The sequence below is a fragment of the Rhinoraja longicauda genome, chromosome 23 (genome assembly GCF_053455715.1).
Source record: "Rhinoraja longicauda isolate Sanriku21f chromosome 23, sRhiLon1.1, whole genome shotgun sequence".
NCBI lineage: Eukaryota > Metazoa > Chordata > Chondrichthyes > Rajiformes > Arhynchobatidae > Rhinoraja > Rhinoraja longicauda.
The window spans coordinates 11,641,164-11,666,756 of NC_135975.1; the positions used below are offsets into that span (position 1 = coordinate 11,641,164).

Below are 25,593 nucleotides of genomic sequence, written 5' to 3' on the forward strand. Positions count from 1 at the left end.
GATGTTGCATTTTGGGAAGTCTTAACATGGGCAGGACCTACACAGTGAATGGTAGAGCTCTGGGGAGTGTTGTAGAGCAGAGGTATCGAGGAGTGCAGGTGTATGGTTCCTTGAAGGTGGAGTCGCAGGGAGATAGGGTGGTCAAACACATTGGCCTTCATCTGTCAGAGTATTGATTGTAGAAGTTGGGAGGTCATGTTGCAGTTGTATAAGACGTTGGTGAGGCCACATTTAGAGTGTTGTGTTCAGATCTGGACACCATATTTTTGGAAAGATGTTGTCAAGCTGGAAAGGGTACAGAGAAGATTTACGAGGATGTTGCCAGGACTAGAGAGTATGAACTATCGGGAGAGGTTGAGTAGGCTTGGAGGGCAGGAGGATGGGGGGGTGATCTTATAGAGGTAAAATATTTAATTGGAATCCGAGGGGTAACTGTTTCATGGTGGTGGTATGGAAGGTATGGAACAAGCTGCCAGAGGAGGTAGTTGAGGCAAGGACTATCGCAACGTTTAAGAAACAGTTAGACAGATACATGGATAGGACATGTTTGAAAGGATATGGGCCAAGTGCGGGCAGGTGGGACTAGTGTAGCTGGGACTTATTGGCCGGTGTGGGCAAGTTGGGCCGAAGGTCCTGTTTCCACGCTGTATCACTCTATGACTATGGCTCTATGACTATGACCATGTTGCCAAATCTCCAGGCTGCAATTTGAATGCAGAAACCTACACAGTGAATGGTAGGGCTCTGGGGAGCGTTGTGGAGCAGAGGGATCTCGGAGTGCATGGTTCCTTGACAAGGCGATGGTTTGTCAAAGCGAGGTTCCTTCCCAGGCAATGGTTTTCAACTGATGCAAAGGTAGCACCTATAAGGAGCAAGAGATACATTCATTTTTATCACATTTGTGAAAGCTTCAGAAAGGGTGCAGAAGAGGTTTACCAGAATGCTGCCTGGATTCGAGGATATTAACTATAAGTAGTCATTGGACAAGCTTTGATTGTTTTCTCTGGAACGTCAGATGTTGAGGGGAAACCGAATAGAATATACAATTATGAGGTATGGATAGGGTAGACAGTCAGGACCTTTTTCCCAGGATGGAAATGTCAAAGACTAGAACACACAAGTTTAAGCTGAGAGGGACAAAGTTTAAAGGAGATGTGCAGGACTAGTTTTTTTTACACAGAAAGTGATGGGTGCCTGGAACACACTGTCAGGCTGGTGATGGAAGCAGATATGATAGTGGCATTTAAGTGGCTTTTCGATATGCACATGGATATGCAGGGAATGGAGGGATATGGATCACGTGCAGGCAGAGGAGATTAGTTTAACTTGGCCTCATAGTTGGCAAGGACATTGTGGGTCAAAGGACTTGTTCCTTTGTTGTACTGTTCTATGTTCTAACCATGCAAGTGGCTACAGTATTTACCATCTACAAAATGCACTCCAATAATGGACTCAAGCTACTTCAATAGACCTCCGAAGCCCACAACCTCTCTTACCAGGAAGGATAAGGCTTCAAGTATATAAGAATTCCTTACCTTGCAGCTCAACTCTCTGACTTGAAAATATATCACCAGTCCTTCATCATTGTTGGATGTAAATTGTGGAACTATTTACTCAAAAGCATCTGAAAGCATATTACAGTTGATTGGGAACATGACAAGAAAGTGGGGTGGGCAATAAATGCTGGAGTTGCCGGCATTTCCCCGGTGTTGTAAATTTCCCCGGTGTGGGACGAATAATGGAATATATATACATTACCTAGATCCGAACGAATGAATTAAAGGCCAACTGGATAAAGCCAAGATTCCATATAGAGTTAAGAGAACACTGACATCTGTAGGTTCTTCTGTATCACTAATCAGTAGGTCAAGTAACAAAGAACCAACCAAACTAACTAACCAAATATCCTTTATTGATGGATAATATCATCTAACTAATGTCTGAAACAACAAATACATTTTTGTAAACTTTGGTTTTCAATGGAATGTTTCCTCTGACAACTAGGCAAAATGTGTGTCACTGGCTTGGATCATTTATTGCCCATCCCTTGACATATGGTTGGGCCTTGTTGAAATGTTACTGTATGCATGATTCTGTTGGGTGGGGAGTTCCAGAATCTTGTGCCAGTGAAGTGATTCGCTGATGTACTTCATGTGAGAAATGTATTTGGTTTGAGGTTTAGTGGATGATATTCCAGTCCAGCTGCTCCTGTCCTTCCTGGTGAAGAAAGTCATGGGTTTCAAAGATTTTGGAAAATGGGTTAAATATTTATGTTAATAAATAGATGCGTGATATACTTCCATTTAAAATTATTCATAGGCTGGGCATTAAAGTTTTTCCACATATGTTGCCTGACCTGCTGATGGTTCCAGTATTTTGTGATTTTATGTCTTGCAGAGAAGTCCTTTATGCTACAGGTAAATTAACTAAAATTCCAAGAATAAACAGATTTTGTTTTCTGGATATAATGACGTTTAGGTTGTTCTCTTTCATGCGGTCGAGCTGATTAAACAGGTATTTAAACTATGAAGGGGTCAGATGGAGTAGATAAAGAGAAAACATGTTGGCAGGGCAGTCAAAAATGACATATGACATTTTTTTGAATAAGATCAGGAATACATTCCCTGAGCTGATAATGGAGAAAGATTTGCAGATTATTAGACTGCTCATACATGTCGACTAAACAAGCAGAATAACCTCTTTCAGTGCAATAACCAGAATGCGATTCTGGAAACTCACTGGCACTCACACTATAATTCAGATAGAAGTCCGGAGACTGCAACAGTTATTAGTGGGTCACTGGTCAAGATTGCTCCATGGGGTGGCACCACCACAGTGGCTGCCTCGCCAACAGTCTGTCTGTCCTTTCTATTGTTTTTATTATATAAAGTCTGTGTTAAAAGGATGTTTTAGTGTTTCTTGGTTTGTTTTATGTGGGGTGTGGTGGGGGAGGGGGGGAATTGGGGATTTTTTTTTTCAAACTCTTACCTCGATGGAGATGCGATTTTTCTCCGTATCGTGTCTCCACTCTCTCAGTGGCCTAACATCGAGGATTTGGCGGCCTTTCCTGGTGGCCTTTCCGGCCTGGCGCTTTAAGCCGCGAGTGCGGCGCGATCCTTTGCCAATGATTGACTGTGGAGAGCTCCATCCGCGGCGGGGCCTGTGGACTTTAACATCGTGAAGCCGGTGGTCTCTGGTAAGAAGAGGCCGACTTGGGAGCTCCATGCTGCGGAGAGTGTTTCAACCGTCCCGACGCGGGGAGATTCGATCATCCAGACACAAGGGCTTCGGACATTGACCGTCGACTTCAACAGCCCCGACCGCGGGTGAACAAAGAGGATGATGATTGGACTTTATTACCTTCCATCACAGTGAGGAATGTGGAATCCGCTGTGGTGGATGTTTATGTTAAATTAGTTTATGTGGCTGTGTGGCTTGTTGCTTTTCACTTAGTATGGCTGCATGGTAACTCAAATTTCACTGTACCTTAATTGGTACATGTGACAATAAATTGATCTTGAAATCTTGGCAACTTCAAATTCCTGGGAGTCAACAAATTGGATGACTAGTCTTGGGCCCTTTACATAGAGGAAAGTTTGCAATGTCTTCAAATACTACAAACTTTTACAGATGTGCTCCAGAAATTATACTGACCGGTGGCATTATGCCTGGTACAGTAATTCAGCGCACAGGAACGCAAGAGGCTGCAGACAATGGATGGACTCAGCCCAATCCTTTTTTCCCATCTAAAATATCTACATGAGTTCCTGCTTCAAGAACGTGGCATCTATCATCAAGGATTCCCATCATCTTGCCCTCTTCTGACTGTTATCGTCGTACAAAAGCCTGACGTCTGGAACTACCAATTTTAGGAACAGCTACTCACCTGCAATTATCAGGATCCTGAATCAACCTACACAACCCTAACCCTACCTCAAATACAGAATTCTATGGCCCACCTTTTTCATTACTGTGGAGGGCCAAAGGGCCAGTTCCTGTGCTGTACTGTTCCACCGTGCACTTATTATTTTTCTAATTTTGTTTTTGCACTAATGTCTTTGTTTTTTTTTGCAGTCTTCTTTCTGATAGAAATTGTACGTGTAATTAATGTATAAGTCATTTTTGTGCGTGTGTCTGAGTTGGGGGCAGCGCGGGCATCCAGTGCTGCTGGTGGAAAGGGAGGCGGCGTGGACAGCCGGTGCTGCGAGTGGAAGGGAAGGCGGCACGAGTGGCTGGCCATCGCTGCAAGTGACAGGGGAGGCGGTGTGGACGGCTGGGGAGGTGGCGGGTGCGTTGCAGGCAGCCATCGGTAAATCCGTTTGCTATAACTCAAATCCATTTTCAAAGAGGTCGGTTAAAAAGAGGGTACTGTACTCAAATGTGGCCTCTCCAGCATCTTGTAGAACTGTAACATAATGTATCAACCTCTATTCTCGATACCCTGACTGATGAAGGCCAATGTACTAAATGCCTTATTTACTATCCTCTCTACCTGTGACACCACTTTCAGGGAACTATGTACCTGTACTCCTTGATCCCTTTGCTCTACAACATTTACCAGGGTCCTACCATTCACTGTGACCTTTACCAAAATGCAATACCTTGCACTGATCTGCATTAAACTTCATTAGACATTCCTCAGCCCACTTGCCCAGATGTTCAAGAGCCTGTTATAATTTCGGATAACCAACTTCATTGTTTACAATACCACTTGCTTTACTGTTATCTGCAAACTTACTAATCATGCCTTGTATTTTTTCATCCAAATCATTGATGTAAACCACAAACAGCAATGGGCCTAGCACTGATCCCTGAGTCATACTATTTGTCATGGGCCTCCAGTCTGAAAAACACCCTTGCACCACCACCCTCTCTGCTTCCTTCCATGAAGCTAATTCTGGATCCAGTTAGCTAGCTCTTCCTGGATCCCAAATAATCTAACCATCCAGGCCAGCTTACCATACGGAACCATATCAAAGGCCTTTCTGATCTCTCCACACTCAAACATGAACTAGTTTCTCATCATTAAAAACAGCGTTGTCATTTTTATTCCTTTTGCCAAAATATAGAACATAATTTTTCCTACATTATATAAGTGGGTACAGGTTGTAAGGTAGAGTCTGGATTGTCCATGGAAGAAGAATGTAATTATAACTCCTGTTTCAGATCCCTAAAGCCCACCTCCTGGATTATGCTGCTGCCTTTATGCCTGCGTGCATGGTTCAATATAATTTTTTTGATAATATTCCAATGGAGCCACATGTTATTGCTATTTTATGAAAACTAAATTTGGATGAGTAGAATCTATGATATGGTAGAATAAGCAAGGGGTGGATCAGGTTAAATGGAAAGGATATTGAGGCATTTGGATTCATTAAGATGTGGCTGGTATGAGGAAAAAAAGCACAACTGGAAAGGATGGACTTTTATTTAATGAGAGTAATACGAACAATGAGCCTGACAGCTAAATTTAACTAAAAAAGTTGATCGTGACAGCAAGTGCAAAGGATCCCAGAGAGTTCAGTCACCATAATTCAACAACACAAGGTGTGGTTTGCATCTGTCCACAAGGAGTTATTCTCACAAATGTTCCCTGGGTCTGATTCTCACTGTCACAGTCCAACTCCAGAGTAGCTGCGAAGTACCCAAGTGAAATATGACCAGTTGGTGGCATGTAGGTTCAGAGACAATGGGATCACAAAGGTGGAGGCTGCTGCAACAAGGCAGGATCATTTGGCAATGGGAATTTGTCACTAGATATATCCTCCAGTTTACTGCGGGCAATTGACTAGGGAATGGACAGGAGAAAGCAAACCAGGAGGGGAGAGGCCAGAGAGTGGTGAGTGAGCCAATAAATAGAAGAATATGAAGGTGTTGCTCTCCAGTAACTATATTAAGGTTTGCAAAGGAGGAACGTGAAAAAAATAGAGGAAAAAGGATTAGATGAAGCCATACTGGTTCATGAGTTAATACTGGCATAGAACATTAGGTGGAATGGTTGCCTTGTTAATGTGATAACTGCGTCAGTTGGGGCAACCAAAGGATTCATGTTTCGATGGGAGGAAAGGAAACATGCTTAGCAGGTACACAATAGGCATGAAATGTTTTCATTTCAGACACCAAATGTTGGGTGTCCCATGGAAAGTGAGCAATCAAATTCACTGTCAGAGAAACAAGAGACTGCAAATGCTGGATTCTAGGCCAAAAAAAACAAATTGCTGGAGGAACTCAATGGATCAAGCAGCATTCAAGGAGACAAAGAGTTGGTCAACATTTTGAGTCCTATTGAGCTAGTTCACATTCACTTTAACAGCTGCACATAATTGGCTGGGAAAAGGCCATGCTTTCCATTGCAATGACCCTGCCACCAGCCCTCGTCAATCATCTCAATGTTTGTGATTAAGTCATCAGGATCAAAGGAGATTTCATCGTCGCCTTCTGAAACATTAAACGAGAATTAATGGTTAATATCAAAGATGAAAGCTACCAAAAACTACCATTTTTTTCTGATGGTGGGGAGGGTTAGTGGGGTTTAAGCATTAAATATTGTGACTTGAGTAACAATTTTTTTTTTAAAGTTTCTCTATTTGTCCCCCTAACTGAGCTGATGGAGACTCAGTTTAACATCTGCTCTGAAGAACTGTTTCAGTAATGCAACAGATCGGGCATAAAAAATGATTTTAACGGCTTGAGGCGAGAGTAATACCCGCTTCTGAAGAGGGCTGTTTCGGAAGAAGTTCCCAATGGCAGAGACCACCAGAGAGCACCTTCATGGGACTAGAGGTGTAACAACAGGGATTTATGCAGACCGATTTTCAGTTGGTTCTGTTGGGCAGACCAATTATTGCATTCTTGATACCAGATTTCCAAAATAGATGATGGGATTACCAGATAGAGAGAGAGAAAAATTACAAGGATTTGCTCAAGTTGTCTTTGTAGAAGTACAATATCCCCAAGGTCTCCCGAGAATCTCCAGTCCCTGACCACTTAGAGTTGAAATACAGGATGGTATTGAGAACTTCAAAACCTTGCAATGGGAGCAGACAAAATCCCTGCATGAGTGGCAGGTTTGTATCACCTGACAAACTACCTATCAATCTGTCACCTTCTCTTCCATCTGTGGAAGTGTCTGGTTCCCCCATTAAATCCCACAACCTATAAAACACTGAAGTTGGTCATTCTCAATTCTGAGGAACTGCTTAAGAAGAAAAATGATGGCTGGGAGTGTAATAAAAAATACAGGAATTATGTTGTGGACATATTTTGCAGGGGTGAAATGCTGCATCCAACAGTGGTCAGTCATGTTCACCGGAACTTATGTCAGGGGCTTGGCTTTTCATATTTATCATGGACACAAATAAGTTGTATATTCAAGTCAGGTGGAAAAGCAAGTTCTGCAACTGCAATTAACAAATCACAAGGAACCACCAACATATTAACTGATAGGAAATACCACAGAAAATTGAACTGAATTGATACTTGTATCCAAAACAAAAGACAAACTGAAATGTTTCCCATGCATTAGAAGTTAAATAGTGAGAAGAAACAGAGAGATCCGGTATCCATGTATTTAAATCATCAAAATCTAGTGGAGGGGTACAAAACTAATCAGAAAACAAATGAAATATTGGTCCTGTAATTATAACGACAGGAAAACATATTTCAATTGAATAGAAGTTGGTCAGACCTTATTTGGAATACCATATTCAGCTCTGGGCACCAAACCTCAAACTGGAGTAGTGTGGATTCACCAAAATGACACCAGACCTTAATGTGTTAAGGTGTTCATTATGAGAGTCAGATGCAAAACCTTGTTGTTATTCACTTAATAGAGAAGACTGAAAGTTAATAAAATTTGTGGTGTTTGAAATGATAAATGAATGCAGGTAGGTCCTCTAGCCCACAAACCCCATTCAGATGAGAATAATGAGCTCAGGCTGCAATTATGTCAATCATGATATAAAATAGCAGAGCAGACTTGAGAGGCCATCTACATACAATAATCTTTCACCCCCTAATCAAGAATTTGTCCACCTCTATCTTCCACTGCCCTTTGAGAAAGAGTTCCAGATTTATGGAGTTATGAGATTAAAAATATACCTAATTTCCGTCTTCAATGAGTCACCGATTATTTTTCTACAGTCAATCCTTCCTTCTAGTTTCTCCCACGAGGAAACATCTCCCCAAATCCATTATCAAGACCCTCAAGATCCTATATATTTCTACCAAATCCTCTCTCATTCTTCTAAACTCCAGTGGATGCAAGCCCAGTCTGTCCAATCCTTCTTTAAGACACAACTAATCTATTCCATGTATTAGTTTTCTAAATCTATAACCAAACTGCTTCCAATTCATCAACGCCCTTCCTTTAATAAAGAGAGCAACACTGCACACAAGACTCCAGAGGTAATATCATCAATGTCCTATTTAACTATCCAGCAATAAACAATAACATTTTATAAGCATTTTAGCCTTTTACAAATCATGCACCAGGACATTCAGATCCCTCTATATCTTAGAATTTTGATGACACAATAATGGAATGGTAGCTGACACTTGGAAGCCATTTAGTCCTTCACTCAGTATCGGGATTCTGCAGACTAATACAACTGGTCCTATCTTATCCCCACATCCACCAACCACACTTGGCCCTAAATTTCTATCTAAACCTGCTGCATTGATCATTCTTTCCCTGCATGCCTACAATTTATTTTTCTTTCAAGTACTGATTTGACCATTTGAAAGCTAATTTACCAAATTGAAGATATAAATGTAACTTTAACAATATGCTGTTGTTCTGAAATGTTCCAGTCGAGGAAATGGGATAGAGAGAAACTGTCAACTCTTCAGAACGTCTCAAACATCATAAACATCTCACTGATCAAACTTTTATTTTCAAAGACCCATTTATGCAACTAATTTATAACTCAAAAATGGGAATCTCAAACCTGTTCTCGCACAATACTTGGGATTCTGGGGATCATTTGAAATGCACATGATTTAGACTGCTAGTTTTTGACGAGCAATCTGGAGAAAATATAGAGAAACAGAGCACTGTTATAGAATAAAAAGATAGAACAGGTGAAGGGAGCTGATTTAATGCTCCTCTGCAGAGAAGTGGCATTTGCCAGACCAGAGGGAAGGGTTTATTATTCTCACTCTCTGTTAGGGACAGGATAGTGGAATCTAAAGAGAAGAGAATTGTTCAAACATGTTTCTATTAATTTCATTTATTTTTCATTGCTGACCTACCTCCTTGGTAATCGTACAAAGCTGTTGCAGTCACACCAGCATCTGCAATGTCGTAAATATTCTCAACACCTATGGATAAATCAAAGAGCAAAGATTTTTAGGAATACACTAGGTTTTACCAACTTAACGTTTGACCATTTTGACCTTTCATACCCACCATCTGGTCAAACGACCTACTTTCCTATCTTATCCCCACATCGACCAACCACACTTTGCCCTAAGATTTCTATCTACACCCATTCCCCACATTCATAACCACATCTTCTCCGCACATCCCCATCATCACCCTCTCTGTGACAGCCCTCAATGCATCTTTTCCTCAACAACTGTCATCCCCATCTTTCTCCCCAAATCCCCATCTCCAACTCGCCCTCAACACCCTCAATATAATCTACTGCATTTCTCATCTATTTAATCTCCTTCTGCAGGCCATCCATTTTACCCAATCATTTTAAAAACTCTGCAGTAAAATCCCTTGAAAGACGCAACTCACAAGATATCTACATTTTCACTATTGAACCACTGCCACCGGCTGCCCTCCAACGCTAGTGTCCATGCCACCCAAATCTCTCACCTGAACCAGTAGCACAGGAACTATTATAATCTATAGAACTGAATCATCTTATTCTGAACCACCAATGACCATGAGCACCAAATCACCTTAAAGCCCATGATAGCACAACTTAGCAGCACATTATCCACCGGGTGGCACCATCAGCGATGGCAGCCTTGCCAACGGTCTGTCTTTTCGTCTTTTTTCTTATTTGTAATGTGTTTTCAAAAGTATGTGTTAATGGTCTCTGGTTTGTTTTATGTGGGGGGTGGGAGAGGGGGTCAGAGGAAACCTTTCTCAATCTCTTACCTTGCTGGAGATGCGATCATTTTCCGGATCTTATCTCCGGTTGCTCTGCGGCCTAACATCATGAATCTGGAGGCCTTGCTCAAGACTGACTTTGAGCCCCACCGCGGGGCCGTGGACTTACCATCGGAACCTGGCATCGATGCTCCAACCGTGACCTGCGGATTTCAACATCGAGGAGCTCGCAGTCTCGGGTGGAGACCGATGTCGGGAAGCTCCAAAGTCGCTAGAGGTTCGACCAGCCCAGACTCGGAGTCCGATCGCCCAGCGCTGGGGAGCTAAGATCCCCCCGATGTGGGAGCTTGATCGCCCCGACGCGGAGGGCCCGACCGCTGGCTACGGGGGCCAAGATCGTCCCGTCAACGGAAGGCTCGAGGCCCCCGACCGCGGGAGAACAAAGAAAGGAAGAGATTGAACTTTTTTTCGCCTTCCATCACAGTGAGGAATGTGGAAGAGTCACTGTGATGAATGTTTATGTTAAAATGTATTTTGTGTGTCTTGTTGCTTTTTATTGGTATGACTATGGCAAATCAAATTCCTCCTATGTTGCAAAATATACTTGGCTAATAAAGTATGATTATGATTGTTATGATCATTCAAAATAAATAGGACCCATTTCACAGCTGAAAGGGTCATATCACCAGAATTGGCTGTTTCCATTGTCATTCCTGGTATTGGTAACAAATTCTCATAGTCGCCCTGGTCATCTAAATCCTCCTTGGTTACTGGTTGGTGAGAATATTCAGGAATGTCTTCATACTGATCCACATTCTGCTCCTGTAATGAAAAACAAAACCATAGGCAGTCAGGAAATTTAAATGTTGCAGTCAGTTGTCTCAGATAGATTGGTGGTAGGGGCTAAATTGGACTCCAGCGGCAAGGACCAAAAGCCTTGACACAGATCTTTATATCTTCTCAAGTCACGGGCAAGGTCCCAGAGGACTGGAGAGTAGCTCCCATTGTCACTTTGTTTAAAAATAAAAGTAGCGATAATGCAGGAAATTATAGGTCGTGGTGAGTGAGCCTCATATCAGTTGGAGGGAAGCTATTGGAGAGGGTTCCTTGGGGAAAAAATGACTACCATTTGGAAGAGAATGGGCTATTCAGGGACAGTCAATGGATCGTGTCTCACAAACTTGATTGAGTATTTTTGCAGAGGTAACAAAGGTGAACCGTGAGGGCAGGGCAGTTGATTTTAGGCTTGTTGATTATACTGTGAAATATAGATCCGATAAAGAAACGCGTGGAGAAATGGCAGACGGAGTTTAATCCAAGTGTATCTGTATCCGGGATATTGCACTTTGGGAGTATGAATGTAAGAGAATTAATACAGTTAATGGCAAGACCCTTAACAGCATTGATACACAGACAGATCTCGAGGTGCAAGCCCATACTCCCAGAAAGTGTTAATAATATATAGAGTGGTAAAGATGGCGTATGGTATGCTAGCCTTCATACTTCAGTGCATAGAGTATGAGACTCAGAGTCATGTTGCAGCTTTATAAGACTTTGGTAAGGCCGCATTTGGAGTATTGTGTGCAGGTCTGGTCGCCGCAGGTTTGGAGAAGGTGTACAAGAGGTTTACCAGAATGTTGCTTGGATTAGAGGCTATTAGCTATAAGGACAATATACAATAGGTGCAAGAGTAGGCCATTCGGCCCTTCAAACCAGCACCACCATTCAATGTGATCATGGCTGATCATTCTCAATCAGTACCCCGTTCCTGCCTTCTCCCCATCCCCCCTGACTCCGCTGTCCTTAAGAGCTCCATCTAGCTCTCTCTTGGATGCATTCAGAGAATTGGCCCCCACTGCCTTCTGAGGCATTGACTTCCACAGATTTACAACTCTCTGACTGAAAAAGTTTTTCCTCATCTCCGTTCTAAATGGCCTACCCCTTATTCTTAAACTGTGGCTCCTTGTTCTGGACTCACCACAACATTGGGAACATGTTTCCCGCCTCTAATGTGTCCAACCCCTTAATAATCTTATACATTTCAATAAGATCTCCTCTCATCCTTCTAAATTCCAGTGTGTACAAGCCTAGTCGCTCCAGTCTTTCAACATATGACAGTCCCGTCATTCCGGGAATTAACCTAGTAAACCTATGCTGCACGCCCTCAATAGCAAGAATATCCTCCTTGCTAAGGAAAGGAGGAATAAATTGGATTGTTTTCTCTGGAGTGTCAGAGGCTGAGGGGATACCTGACAGATGTATATAAAATGAAGCGAGGCACAGACAGTGTAGACACAATCTTTTTCCCAGGGTAGAAATGTCAAAGACGAGAGGGTATAGGTTTAAGGTGCGAATACAAAGTATAAAGGAGATGTGCAGGGCGAGTGGTGGAAGCCTAGAACGCATAAGAACAAAGACTGGTCTGCCCCAACAGCTGCTGAAGGCCTTCTACCGCTGCATCGTTGAGAGCATCCTAACGCATGACATCCCTGTGTGGTATCTCAACTGCACGGAGGTAGAGAGGAGAGCTCTTCAGCGGGTAGTCTACAGAGCTCAGAAGATTATCGGGACACAGCTACCATCCTTGGAGGGCATCTACAATACACGATACCTCAGGAAAGCCACCAGCATTCATAAAGACTCCTCACACCCCTGCAATAATCTGTTCGATCTTCTACCATCTGGTAGACGCTACAAGGCCTTCTACGCCCGCACCTCCAGACTCAGGAACAGCTTCATCCCCAGGGCCATAGCTGCTCTGAACCGGTCCTGCTGAGTCGGATGGTCACGTCGCACAGCGACCCGGCACAGACCTATTTGCACTTTATTCTGTTTTAACTGTTTCTAATTTTGTTTCTCTGGGTTGTCTAAATTTCTGTGGATTAGTTCATTAATTTATTGCATCGTTTGGAAGTCATATTAACAATCTCGTTGTACCCCTGTACAATGACAATAAAGATATATTGTATTGTATTGTATTACCAGGTGATGGAGGCAGATACGATAGAGACACTTAAGTGGCTTTTAGGCAGGCACATGGATATGCAGGGAAAGGAAGGGTATGGATCTTGTGCATGCATAGGAGATTAGTTTAACCTGGCACCAGGTTCAGTACAGATGGTGAGCCAAATGGTCTGTTCCTGTACTGTGCTGTTCGATGTATCTAACCACAGGAATTGATTGCTGCGTCATACATGTATGAATTCCTGCCTGGGTATGTCAGTCCGAACTATGATATGTCTCACTCCCATCCCAAGAGAATAGCGAACTTATACCAAGAGGACAAGCTTGTGCATCCAAAGGCAATGAAAAAATCACGTGCCCTTTTCCTGCTGGAATTTCATGATGAGATCATCCTTGGGTTAGTGATTAGGTAAAGCTCCCTGTATAGATTAGGTACAGGGTAAACACTCCCTCAACACTGTTTCAACAACACTCGCAGGAATGATGCAAGAAGCATTAGATATACAATAAAACTCACTTTGAGCATTCCTCGGATGGTCAAGAAAGCATTAAGTATAAAATAAAATTCCATCTACAATGTCCCAGAGCAGACAAAAGTTATTATACATAGAATTTTCTCTTAACTCTTCTATCCAGTACTGCATAAATTAAACACATCTGTTTGATGATTATGTTTCCCCATTTCTTGAAATTCCGTAATTAGTTAATTCTGTAATTAAGGAGTGATGCAGAGGGAGAGCTGCTGCCTTACACCACCAGAAACGAGGTTCGATCCTAACTACAGGTACTGTCTGTGTGGAGTTTATATGTTATCCAGTTATCTCCAGTGAATTGTTCAATGCTTCAATAGTTCACATTTGGAGTTCATTACCTCATGAGAAAAATCAGGATGATCATAGATTTGGGCTTCTTCTTGCTCTGGCTCCAGTTCTGGCTCCAGTTCTGACTCCGGTTCTGGCTCCGGTTCTGGCTCCGGTTCTCGTTCCGGTTCTTGTTCCGGTTCTCGTTCCGGTTCTGGTTCCAATTCTGGCTCCTCCATTGGTTTCTGACTCCGCTGACGAGGAGTTGGTTTGATTTGTTCAACTCCCTCAGGTTCTGTAACTTCTGCCTCTTTCTCTTGTTCCATCTGCTCCTGTGGATAAAGATCATAAATCACAGGTCAACATGAACCCAACTGCATTGGGCAAGCAGTCAGTTCCAACATTCTATTCTGTCCTCTTTTGCCAAGCTTCTCTTCATTCATTACCCCTCTAGTGTATTCATGTTATATACTTCTGTATAGTTCTTCATGAGCCCATAGCTTAATCCTATGTACTCTTCCTGCCAGATCCCTCACAGTTGGCGTCAATTCATTACTAATCATCTCCTAATGTATTCTTCCTTATCCTCCTTCAACAACCTCCACCACTCCCAAAGTAATCAGCCCTTAAAATACTTGCTAGGGACACAAGGACATAAAGTATGTGCTTTATAAACCTGAGCACTCTGCATTACTTCATCTTAACATCAAATACTCAGACGATTGAGCTTAGCAGAGACCCCTCATAACTGCACGGCAAGATAGTGAAAGTCCAACAGAAGTGGGGTCTGTGGCTGGCTCTCCCTGACTCTTAAGATCAGCAGTATCGATGCCCACCACAGCCCTCCCATTCCTGTGATTAACACGAATCAGCACATGGAACCTGAGAACGTTACAGCATTGAAAGAGCCATTGAGCCCAATTTTGTTGGTGGTGTTCAAAACAGACTCTTTAGTTTACTTTAGAGATACAGCATGGAAACAGTCGCTTCAGTGCACTGAGTATGCACCGACCAACGCCCATCCATACACTAGCTCTATGTTATCCCAGTATGTTATACCATCAACCACCCATTTATATTAATTGTACATTAATCCCATGTTTTTTAATCTCCCCACATTCGCATCAACACCCCCAGAGTTTACTACTCACTTATCCATGTGGGCAATTTACAGCAGTCAATAAACCTACTGAACCTTATCACTTGTGGATGCGGGAAGAAACCCAAGCACGCAGAAGTAATTATGCAGTCAGAGGGAGAATGTGCAAATTCCACACAGACCACAAGCAAGGTTAGGATGGAACCTGGTTCTCTGGTGCTGCAATGCAGTGGCTCTACTTGCTGCACCATTGTGCTGACCTATATTTCTTTTGCAAAATAATCTCTCATCAGAATGGTTCTCCGTCATGGTGCAATACCAGAACAGAATGACCATGGTGACTGGAAATTATCCTGAGTGGTCCAGCTTGTTCTCAGCTGGCCAACAGTTGCTTGCCCTCAACCTCTTTTCTCTCCCTAGCTCACCTGCTGCTTCTTGCATGCTTCCTCCCGCTCCAGTCTCTCTCGGGCTTGTCTCTGGGCACGTTCCTCCTCAGCTTTCTTTCTGTTGGCTTCATCACTAGCTCTGGCCATGCCCTCGAACCTCGACTTCAGGCTTTTGGCGTTGCTGCTGGCTGCAGACACACAGCAGAGAGAGGAAATCAGGGGGAGTGAGGCAGAGTGAAGGACAAGGGGAGATGGATAGAGGGCATGAGATATAGCAAGGGGAGCAGGAGAGAAGGAACGAGACAGAATGAACAGAGAGAAAGAAAAGTAGCAAGACAGTGAGTGAGGGAGAGGAAAGGGGAAGAAAGGAGAGGAAACTGGAAAGCAGGGTCATGTGGAGAATGAGCATGACAGACTGAGGGAAAGGGGGAGATGGAGTAAGATGGTGAAGTAGAAGGGAAAATAATGAGATTGAATGAAAAGGGGAAGGTAGAGGGAGAGCGGGAGGAACAGCAAGTTACAGAGAGAGGATGACAGATGGAGCAAGTCAGTAAGGAGAATTAAAGGAGAAAGGGAGAGGTGGTGAAAAATAAACAGAAATAAAGGGAGCATGAAAGAGGAATAGAACAAGAGAGGGGGGAAAGAGAAGGAAAGAGGGTGAGAAAAAATGGTCAGAAGTAAACAAAGTGAGGTAAAAAGAATAAAGGGAATGAGTGTACACATGGCAGCTGTGTGAGAATTTCAACAATGTATTCAGCTAGAATGGGATAAATGATGCAAAACAATTAATCAGGCAAAGTGAATTAATATTTTTTTGAATGAGAGAAATGAGAAGATGGATATAAGGCAGAAGGAAACCAAAGAATAATTCCTAGATAGGGAAGATGAAGGAACTTTGCCCCATGAACTCTGAGACAGATTGTAAATGACCTGTCACATTAAATGTGCCCCCTGCATGTGTCATTATTTAACACATGATTGATATGGTTTGGAGGGAGACACAGCACCCCTGGTCTCAGTGGGAATGGAGAGAAATGAAAGTAAAAATATTCTCTATGACTTCAGCTGCTGACTAATGACTGCAGGGGGCGGGACGATAACTCTTGTCCACTTCACAGCTCCTCAAGGCAGACCTTTTGCCAATGACACATCCCTGGACAGGATTGCAAGTGATCCTCTTCAGGGTAGGCGAATGACCACATCTAACCCTTACCCCCTCCAGGTGGGATTGTGGCAGCTGAATTGGTTTTACTCTTGGCTTTTTTACTCTTGGCTTATAACAATTTCCCCACCATTTCCCATTTGGCTCCAATTTAGTCACTTGCTGGTTATTAGTCAATGTTGAGAAGGGGCAGAGAAGGGGGAGGAAACCAAACATACAAATACGCTGGTTGTGGATTCCGCCAGTAACTTTCTGTTTGATTCTCGACTATGGCCATTGATCTCGGCTGACTATAGAGAGTCACTCACCGGCTTCCACTGGCGTTGTCTTTTGATAGGATGAGGTTGGGCTCTCCATCTCAGTGAAGGAGGCTGCACTCTGCAATGTGAATTTTTAAAGTGATCAGCTGTTGATCTCGCAACAGGGGGAAAAAAACATCCAGGTAATCAAAATACCCAGCGACATGGACCAGCCTGTGGGGTCTATCCCCAACTGAAAGCTCAGGCTACTGGAGGCGTTGGACCGTCTGTCTCTGCCATCTGCCCGGTCAGCTGAGGGATAAGGAATGTGGAGATATTGTGCACTCGCGCTCAACGTAAGAGCGACTTCTCAATGAACTCAAGAGTGGCAGCCTCAGTTTTGGAGATGGTGCGTGGCTTAGCCAGGTAATTAGGCAGGACAACCATCCAAAATTAGCTGTCCTCAGCTGCCTTCAGAGACACCCATCCGTAATGTATTATTCTTGCGTTCTATGATTGTGACTACAACATGAGGCGGTCCACTCAGGTCATTTAGTATTGGGCTTGAACCCATGATCTTCTGAGGTAAGAGTACTACCATCTGAGGCAAACTAACAGTCAAAAGTACATTTCAATAAAAATAAAGGTGAAATTAATACATTGACATGCATTAGAGGTATAAGTAAGCATGAACATCCATGACAAGCAAACATGACAGCACCAGGCTGTTTTAGTTCACTGCAACGCTGGGATGTAGGTATATAGTGCACAGGGCTAGGAAGGAGGGATAGCATTGCTTCAGTCTGTGACTATTCCTTGCTTTGTCCCAGACCTTGAAGATTATCATAGAGATTAGAATCTATAAGGACTTACCTTGTCCATCCGGTCCTGCTGCACCCCATATCGCCCTCCAAACCCTTTGGCATAATCTGCAAAACAAAGATAGATAGGAGACACATTTTTAAAAAACTGTTACGAAGGCAATCACTGTAATGACACCAAGCTAATTTTTTTGCATGAAGTTCCATTTTTCCTCTCCAATGCCACTAACCTAACTAGAAACAGTTCCATGATTATTAGCCCTCTGGTACTTCAGATAAGCAATACAGCTACTTGACTGGAGAAATGAAATGCACCAAAGCTTAATTCAGTTCTTATCAAGTGCCTACTGCTGTGCACGTACCAGTCACAAGGGACAAGAACCCCTTGGTGAAAAAACAGATGGGTTAACCAGATTGGGCAGTTGAAGTCTGGGGATAGATCGGGGGAAGCAACGAGTGGAGAGGGAGGGGTTGATGGGGAGGGAGGGGAGGGAGGGGAGGATTGTGATGCTGTTTGCCCTTTTGTAGGAAAAATAGAAATATTACAAATACATTTGAAAATAAAAAACAGGAATAAACCATTTAACAGGATTGCATAAGCATAACAATTAAAAATGACAATAAAACAGATTAATTTCTCAAAGGAAAGAATTCTAGTTTGATACAGGTACGCACAAACATCTTCAGGAGAAAGAGGGAAGGGATCTGTCCAGAGGGTATGGAGGTCAAAGAAAGGAGACACAAGAAACTGCAGATGCTAGTTTACAAAGAAAAACAAAAAGTACTTCAGTGGGTCAGCAGGCATCTCTGGAGGATACGGATAGATGAAGCTTCGGGTCAGGACCCTTCTTCAGACTGATTGTGGTGAGGGAGAGAAAACTGGAAAAGAGATGGGGGTGGGACAAAATCTGGCAAGTGATAGGTGGATACAGGTGAGAGGGGTTTAGATTAGCAGATGGGTGCACAAAGACTAAAATTGAAAAGGAAACAAATGGGTGTACAGTAAGGAGAGGAGTAAAATACGAAGCCAGAGGAAGGGATATAGTAGAAGCTGACAGGAAGAAGGGTAAAGGGAGGAGGGGGGAAGGGGATAGTGGGAGAAATGGGTGTGCACCTGGGTGGAACACAAAAAGAGAAGGGGGAAAGAAGGGAATATTTCTGTATCGGTAGGGGGAATGAGAACTATCTTGTATGAAGGTGAGGAGAGTGGCTTAGCAAGTCACCATTCCATGTAGGTGGGTAGAGGGCTGGGGAGTAAGATTGCAAGATGCCATCCTGTGTGAGGGAGAGGCAGTGGGTGTCAGGATGTCAATGTGGCAGTGGGGTAAGTGGGCAGTGGAATTGCAAGCTGCCATCCTGAGCGAGTACAGTGGGGGCGTGGGTAGGATTGCAAGATGCTATCCTGAGTAGGTTGGATAGTGGTGGAAAGAATGGGAGTGCAAGGTTCATGCATATAGGTGTGGGGTGGCGGGGGGTTATTAAGATTGTAAGATGGCCTCCTGCAAGTAGGTGGAAGGGGAGCTGGATTGCAAACTATCATCTCATGTGAGAATGGCAGTCCCCATCCTGTATAAGTGGGCAGCGAGCGTATTTAACCAACATACCTTTCTGTGACTCATGTTTCTCTGTCTCTCCCTTGTAGTCGTATCCCATGGCAGATTTATCCACCTTGTCTTTTTCTACTCCATATTTGCCACCAAATCCTTTGGCATAATCTAAGGGAGAAGAACAGTTTACACAAGATTTTAAACTTGGTTAAATGCCAAAGGTAGACACCAAATGCTGGAGTAATTCAGTGGGTCCGGCAGTATCTCTGGAGACAAGCAATAGGTGATGTTTCAAGTCGGAACTCTTCCTAAGACTCTCCTGGTTAGATTCCAGCTATATTACACCTCCTGCTAAATATAGTCAGCCAAAGAAATGCAGGAAGTATCACAACCTGTGAGGAAATACAGAGTATTCCTATTATAGACAATAGACAATAGACAATAGGTGCAGGAGTAGGCCATTCAGCCCTTCGAGCCAGCACCGCCATTCAATGCGATCATGGCTGATCACTCTCAATCAGTACCCCGTTCCTGCCTTCTCCCCATACCTCCTCACTCCGCTATCCTTAAGAGCTCTATCCAGCTCTCTCTTGAAAGCATCCAACGAACTGGCCTCCACTGCCTTCTGAGGCAGAGAATTCCACACCTTCACCACCCTCTGACTGAAAAAGTTCTTCCTCATCTCCGTTCTAAATGGCCTACCCCTTATTCTTAAACTGTGGCCCCTTGTTCTGGACTCCCCCAACATTGGGAACATGTTATCTGCCTCTAATGTGTCCAATCCCCTAATTATCTTATATGTTTCAATAAGATCCCCCCTCATCCTTCTAAATTCCAGTGTATACAAGCCCAATCGCTCCAGCCTTTCAACATACGACAGTCCCGCCATTCCGGGAATTAACCTAGTGAACCTACGCTGCACGCCCTCCATAGCAAGAATATCCTTCCTCAAATTTGGAGACCAAAACTGCACACAGTACTCCAGGTGCGGTCTCACCAGGGCCCGGTACAACTGTAGAAGGACCTCTTTGCTCCTATACTCAACTCCTTTTGTTACGAAGGCCAACATTCCATTGGCTTTCTTCACTGCCTGCTGTACCTGCATGCTTCCTTTCATTGACTGATGCACTAGGACACCCAGATCTCGTTGAACTCCCCCTCCTCCTAACTTGACACCATTCAGATAATAATCTGCCTTTCTATTCTTACTTCCAAAGTGAATAACCTCACACTTATCTACATTAAACTGCATCTGCCATGTATCCGCCCACTCACACAACCTGTCCAAGTCACCCTGCAGCCTTATTGCATCTTCCTCACAATTCACACTACCCCCCAACTTAGTATCATCTGCAAATTTGCTAATGGTACTTTTAATCCCTTCGTCTAAGTCATTAATGTATATCGTAAATAGCTGGGGTCCCAGCACCGAACCTTGCGGTACCCCACTGGTCACTGCCTGCCATTCCGAAAGGGACCCATTTATCCCCACTCTTTGCTTTCTGTCTGTCAACCAATTTTCTATCCATGTCAGTACCCTACCCCCAATACCATGTGCCCTAATTTTGCCCACTAATCTCCTATGTGGGACCTTGTCGAAGGCTTTCTGAAAGTTGAGGTACACCACATCCACTGACTCTCCCTTGTCAATTTTCCTAGTTACATCCTCAAAAAATTCCAGTAGATTTGTCAAGCATGATTTCCCCTTCGTAAATCCATGCTGACTCGGAATGATCCCGTTACTGCTATCCAAATGCTCAGCAATTTCGTCTTTTATAATTGACTCCAGCATCTTCCCCACCACTGATGTCGGACTAACTGGTCTATAATTACCCGTTTTCTCTCTCCCTCCTTTCTTAAAAAGTGGGATAACATTTGCTATCCTCCAATCCACAGGAACTGATCCTGAATCTATAGAACATTGAAAAATGATCTCCAATGCTTCCACTATTTCTAGAGCCACCTCCTTAAGTACTCTGGGATGCAGACCATCAGGCACTGGGGATTTATCAGCCTTCAGTCCCATCAGTCTACCCAAAACCATTTCCTGCCTAATGTGGATTTCCTTCAGTTCCTCCATCACCCTAGGTTCTCCGGCCCCTAGAACATTTGGGAGATTGTGTGTATCTTCCTCAGTGAAGACAGATCCAAAGTAACGGTTTAACTCGTCTGCCATTTCTTTGTTCCCCATAATAAATTCCCCTGCTTCTGTCTTCAAGGGACCCACATTTGCCTTGACTATTTTTTTCCTCTTCACGTACCTAAAAAAACTTTTGCTATTCTCCTTTATATTATTGGCTAGTTTACCCTCGTACCTCATCTTTTCTCCCCGTATTGCCTTTTTAGTTAACTTTTGTTGCTCTTTAAGAGTCCCAATCCTCTGTCTTCCCACTCTTCTTTGCTATGTTATACTTCCTCTCCTTAATTTTTATGCTGTCCCTGACTTCCCTTGTCAGCCACAGGTGTCTCTTACTCCCCTTAGAGTCTTTCCACCTCTTTGGAATAAATTGATCCTGCAACCTCTGCATTATTCCCAGGAATACCTGCCATTGCTGTTCTACCGTCTTCCCTGCTAGGGCCTCCTTCCAGTCAATTTTGGCCAGCTCCTGCCTCATGCCTCTGTAATCCCCTTTGCTATACTGTAATACCGACACTTCCGATTTTCCATTCTGCCTTTCCATTTGCAGAGTAAAACTTATCATGTTGTGATCACTGCCTCCTAATGGCTCTTTTACCTCTAGTCCCCTTATCAGATCAGGATCATTACACAACACTAAATCCAGAATTGCCTTCTCCCAGGTAGGCTCCAGTACAAGCTGTTCTAAGAATCCATCTCGAAGGCACTCTACAAACTCTCTTTCCTGGGGTCCATTTCCAACCTGATTTTCCCAGTCTACCTGCATGTTGAAATCTCCCATAACCACCGTAGCATTACATTTTTGACACGCCAATTTTATCTCCTGATTCCACCCCAATAAATGAAGATCACACACACAGGTGAATAGATAAAGGACATCCTGGAGAAAGTGAGTGATTACCATCCCAACTCCCCCATAGACAAATATAACAGCCTAAACTTTACCCTTGCTGGATAGAGAAGTATTTATGCCCGAGGGTGTCTTACACAGCAAATAAGCTGTTCAGTCAATTACTGCTGAAATTCAAACTCTAATAGAGCTGTATCCACATCCCAACCTTTTCCCCATGATTTTACCAGTCATTACCATCTAAGTTACAATATTTCTCCATTGGGAACTGATTCAACAATCTATCCGATAGTTCATACCAAGTCATTAAAACATTTGGTATGAAGATATTTCTCCTCATTCCTCCTCTACCTGATTTGCCAATTACATCATTTTTGTGCCTTTTAATCATCAACTAATTATACTACAATTTAAAAGCACGAAACATATCAAGGATAATATTAAAGGTTGTAACAAACACATTTAGGAAAATGTAGTACTTGAGAGAATATAAGCCTAAAGAATAAGAACTCTGCTTGAATAATTAAACAACTCTGATCTCTGATGGCTTTCTATCTCTCTGTGTTGTCAAGCACCACTGTTCTTCCTTTGTGCGAATGTAGAGCTTGATCATACATGTTGAGAGATGTCAGCAACATGAAAGGGATACAAAGAGAGAACGAGTTGCCAAAATGGAATCAAGAAAAGGCTTCTGGGTGATATTGTGCACCCCAAAGGCTATAATGAGCACATTCACTAAAAATGTTGGTCAAGATTAATGTAGACCTTTTTTAGATAGATAGGTGAAATTGCACTTAAAAGAAAATAAATTCAGTCTCTTAGGACCTCCACTTTGTATCTGACTTCACAGGAGAGGATGAGGATCAGAAAAATTATGATGGAAACCAAAAATTAAAGGAAGGAACTAACTAAATTCAGTACATTAAGTAGTGGTGATGGGGACATTGAGGAAATTAACGGAAAGCGGAAAAGGATGGGTACGGGAAGACGTGACTGATGGTGAGATCATGTTGAAGGAGACGGAAATGTCAGAGAATGACGTGTTGGATGTAGAGGCTGGTGGGTTGAAAGGGGAGGACTAGAGGACCGGCACTCTGTTCCGTCTGGGAAGAGAGGGAATGAGAACAGAACTGGGACGCAGAGGAAGCATGAGTGAGGGCTCCATCTACAACGACAGAGGGAAAGCCATGTGTACTGAAGAAAGAAGACATCTCCGATGTCCAAAAGTGGAATGCCTCATCTCGGAGCAGATGGGATAGAGATGGAGAAATTGAGAGTAATGGAGGGAATCCTTGCAAGAGGCAGGGGTGGTCAAGGTAGTTGTGAGAGTCAGTGCCTTTGTTCTAGACATCAGTCGGTTTTCTGTTGCCTGAGACAGAGATCAAAAAAGAGAAGAAAGGCATCAGATAATCCAAGTGAATTTGACGGCAGTGTGGAAGTTAGTCATAAAGTTGATGAAGTCAATGAGTTCTACATGTGTGCAGAAGACAGCCCCATTGTTGTCGTTAATGGTTCAATGGCGCGTTATTGTCACGTGTCCCCAAGTACTGTGAAATTCATTTTTGTACATAGTGATAATCCTACTATACATTAGGCACAATCATATCAAGTACAAGAATATAAGACAGTATACCACACTGAGTCAGTACATAAGAGTCATCATGTTTCAGATGCCATTTGTTACCAGAGAAATATAGCGAAGAAAGAGTTGGGGTATGGTTGAGTGAGGAAATAGTTGCTGCACTATTCATAACCTTCGGATACCATTGATTTAGGGACTTTTATAATGGAAAGCTGCCATTGTCACTCCAACATGTAATGAGTAAGAAACATTAATTCGTCAATGACATGAATATTCGTCTAATGTCAGTTGAAAGGAAGTTACTAGAGACTTATTAATGGTAAGGTAAGCAGTAAGACAAATTGAACTGATCACAAAGGACTTGGAAAGGATAAATGAATTCTGTTGAATCTTTTAGAGGTATCTAATGCAGTGAAAAAGTAGTAACTGAACAAAATCATCAACCTGAAACATTAATTCTGTATTTCTTCAGATGCTGCCTGATCTGCTGAGTGCCTCCAGCATTTTCTGTTTTTTTTAGGCATGAAGTTTCTTGATTTTGAGTAACAATGGATGCTGTTCACATGGAATACCAGGGCGTGTTTAACAAGGTTCCAAGTCAGAGACTTTTAGCAATAATGGAACTGGAAGCTATTCTATTGGCTAGGATAAGGAATTTCTTTACGGGGAGTAGTAAACAGCGAGTAGGTTAATGATTGTGTGTTCAAATCGACAGTGTGTGACTGATGTCTCTCGGAATATGTGGCACTTTGGGATATGTAACTTTTCATTATATTAGGAAAGACTATGATAAAACACAAGAGTGTAATATATCCAAGTTTCCTGCCAACACAAAGTTAAATGGCAGGTAAATAGTGTAGATGCGAGCAGAAATTTGAAAAGAGGAATTGATAGATTGGATGCGGGAAAAAACCTGTGGCAGATCTGGTTTAAATTGGGAAATGTGAGGCCATTCACTGTGGATCTCGGGAAAATGTATCAATTTGGCTTCTAAATGGTGAGGAACTGAAAGACATGAAGAAGCAAAATAAAATAATGATGTATGTACACAAAAGTTAGTGCATTGGTATACAAATCATTAAAAAGAGCTAGTGGACTAATGGCCTTTACGTTGAATGTTAAGATCTAAAAAAGCGTAAGTTATATCAATTTTGCAGAGAGTTTGGTTGGAACCAAGCTGTGGTATTGGATTCAGCTCCAAGAACTATAGCCCAGCAAATGATACACTAGCTTTAGGACACTGCATAAACTCACCAGAATGATTCACGGTTCTCAGAACTCACGGTTGAGTGGTTAAGTTATGAGGTTACACTGCATAAACTCAAGGTTTATTCCCTCAGGTATAGATGAAGTAATGATACAACTGATGTGTTTAAAGTCCTTAAAGAATTTGATAAAGTAGATTGAGAAAAACATTTCCTCTGATGGGTGAATGGAGATCAAGTGGGAAAAAGCACAAAAATGCCTCTGAGGGGGAATGTTGGGAAACATTTCTTCACACAAAGGGCAGTGGGAATCTAGCAATCTCTCAACCCCCAAATATGTTGAAGTCTTCAAAGTTTCAAAACTGAAATGGACAGATTTTCTTTGCTATTACCAGAATCAGTTCAGAGAAAAAATGTTAAGATTAAGATCAGTCGTGAAAGATCTTAACAATGATGAGCCTACTCAAGTTCCTATGGAGCAGGCATGGGGATGAATGACCCACTCCTGCTCATGCATTCTCAGGATAAACCATTCTGCGTGAGAGGGCAGAGAGTTGCACATTAAACATACCTTTTTGTGACTCGTGTTTCTCCGTCACTGCCTTGTAGTCGTATCCCAAAGCAGATTTATCCACCTTCTCTTTTTCTACTCCATACTTGCCACCAAATCCTTTGGCATAATCTAAAAGATAACATATTGCAGGATATCGTTAGGGCAAATACAATATGACACGA

The 25,593-nt window shown here is 42.8% G+C and overlaps 1 protein-coding gene across 1 annotated transcript in view; it reads right to left on the bottom strand.

The window, feature by feature from the left end:
• Positions 1–5,084: 5,084 nt before the first annotated feature.
• Positions 5,085–25,593, bottom strand: part of hcls1 (hematopoietic cell-specific Lyn substrate 1) — a 47,209-nt gene continuing 26,700 nt past the window's right edge. The window contains exons 8-16 of the mRNA XM_078419613.1: positions 25,430–25,540; positions 19,142–19,252; positions 17,590–17,645; positions 16,786–16,855; positions 15,355–15,503; positions 13,902–14,162; positions 10,753–10,888; positions 9,253–9,321; positions 5,085–6,438 (exon numbers count right to left, since the gene is read on the bottom strand). Of these exons, the coding sequence (XP_078275739.1) occupies positions 6,302–6,438; positions 9,253–9,321; positions 10,753–10,888; positions 13,902–14,162; positions 15,355–15,503; positions 16,786–16,855; positions 17,590–17,645; positions 19,142–19,252; positions 25,430–25,540 (1,100 nt within the window). The 3' untranslated portion in view covers positions 5,085–6,301. The remainder of the gene's footprint in view (positions 6,439–9,252; positions 9,322–10,752; positions 10,889–13,901; positions 14,163–15,354; positions 15,504–16,785; positions 16,856–17,589; positions 17,646–19,141; positions 19,253–25,429; positions 25,541–25,593) is intronic.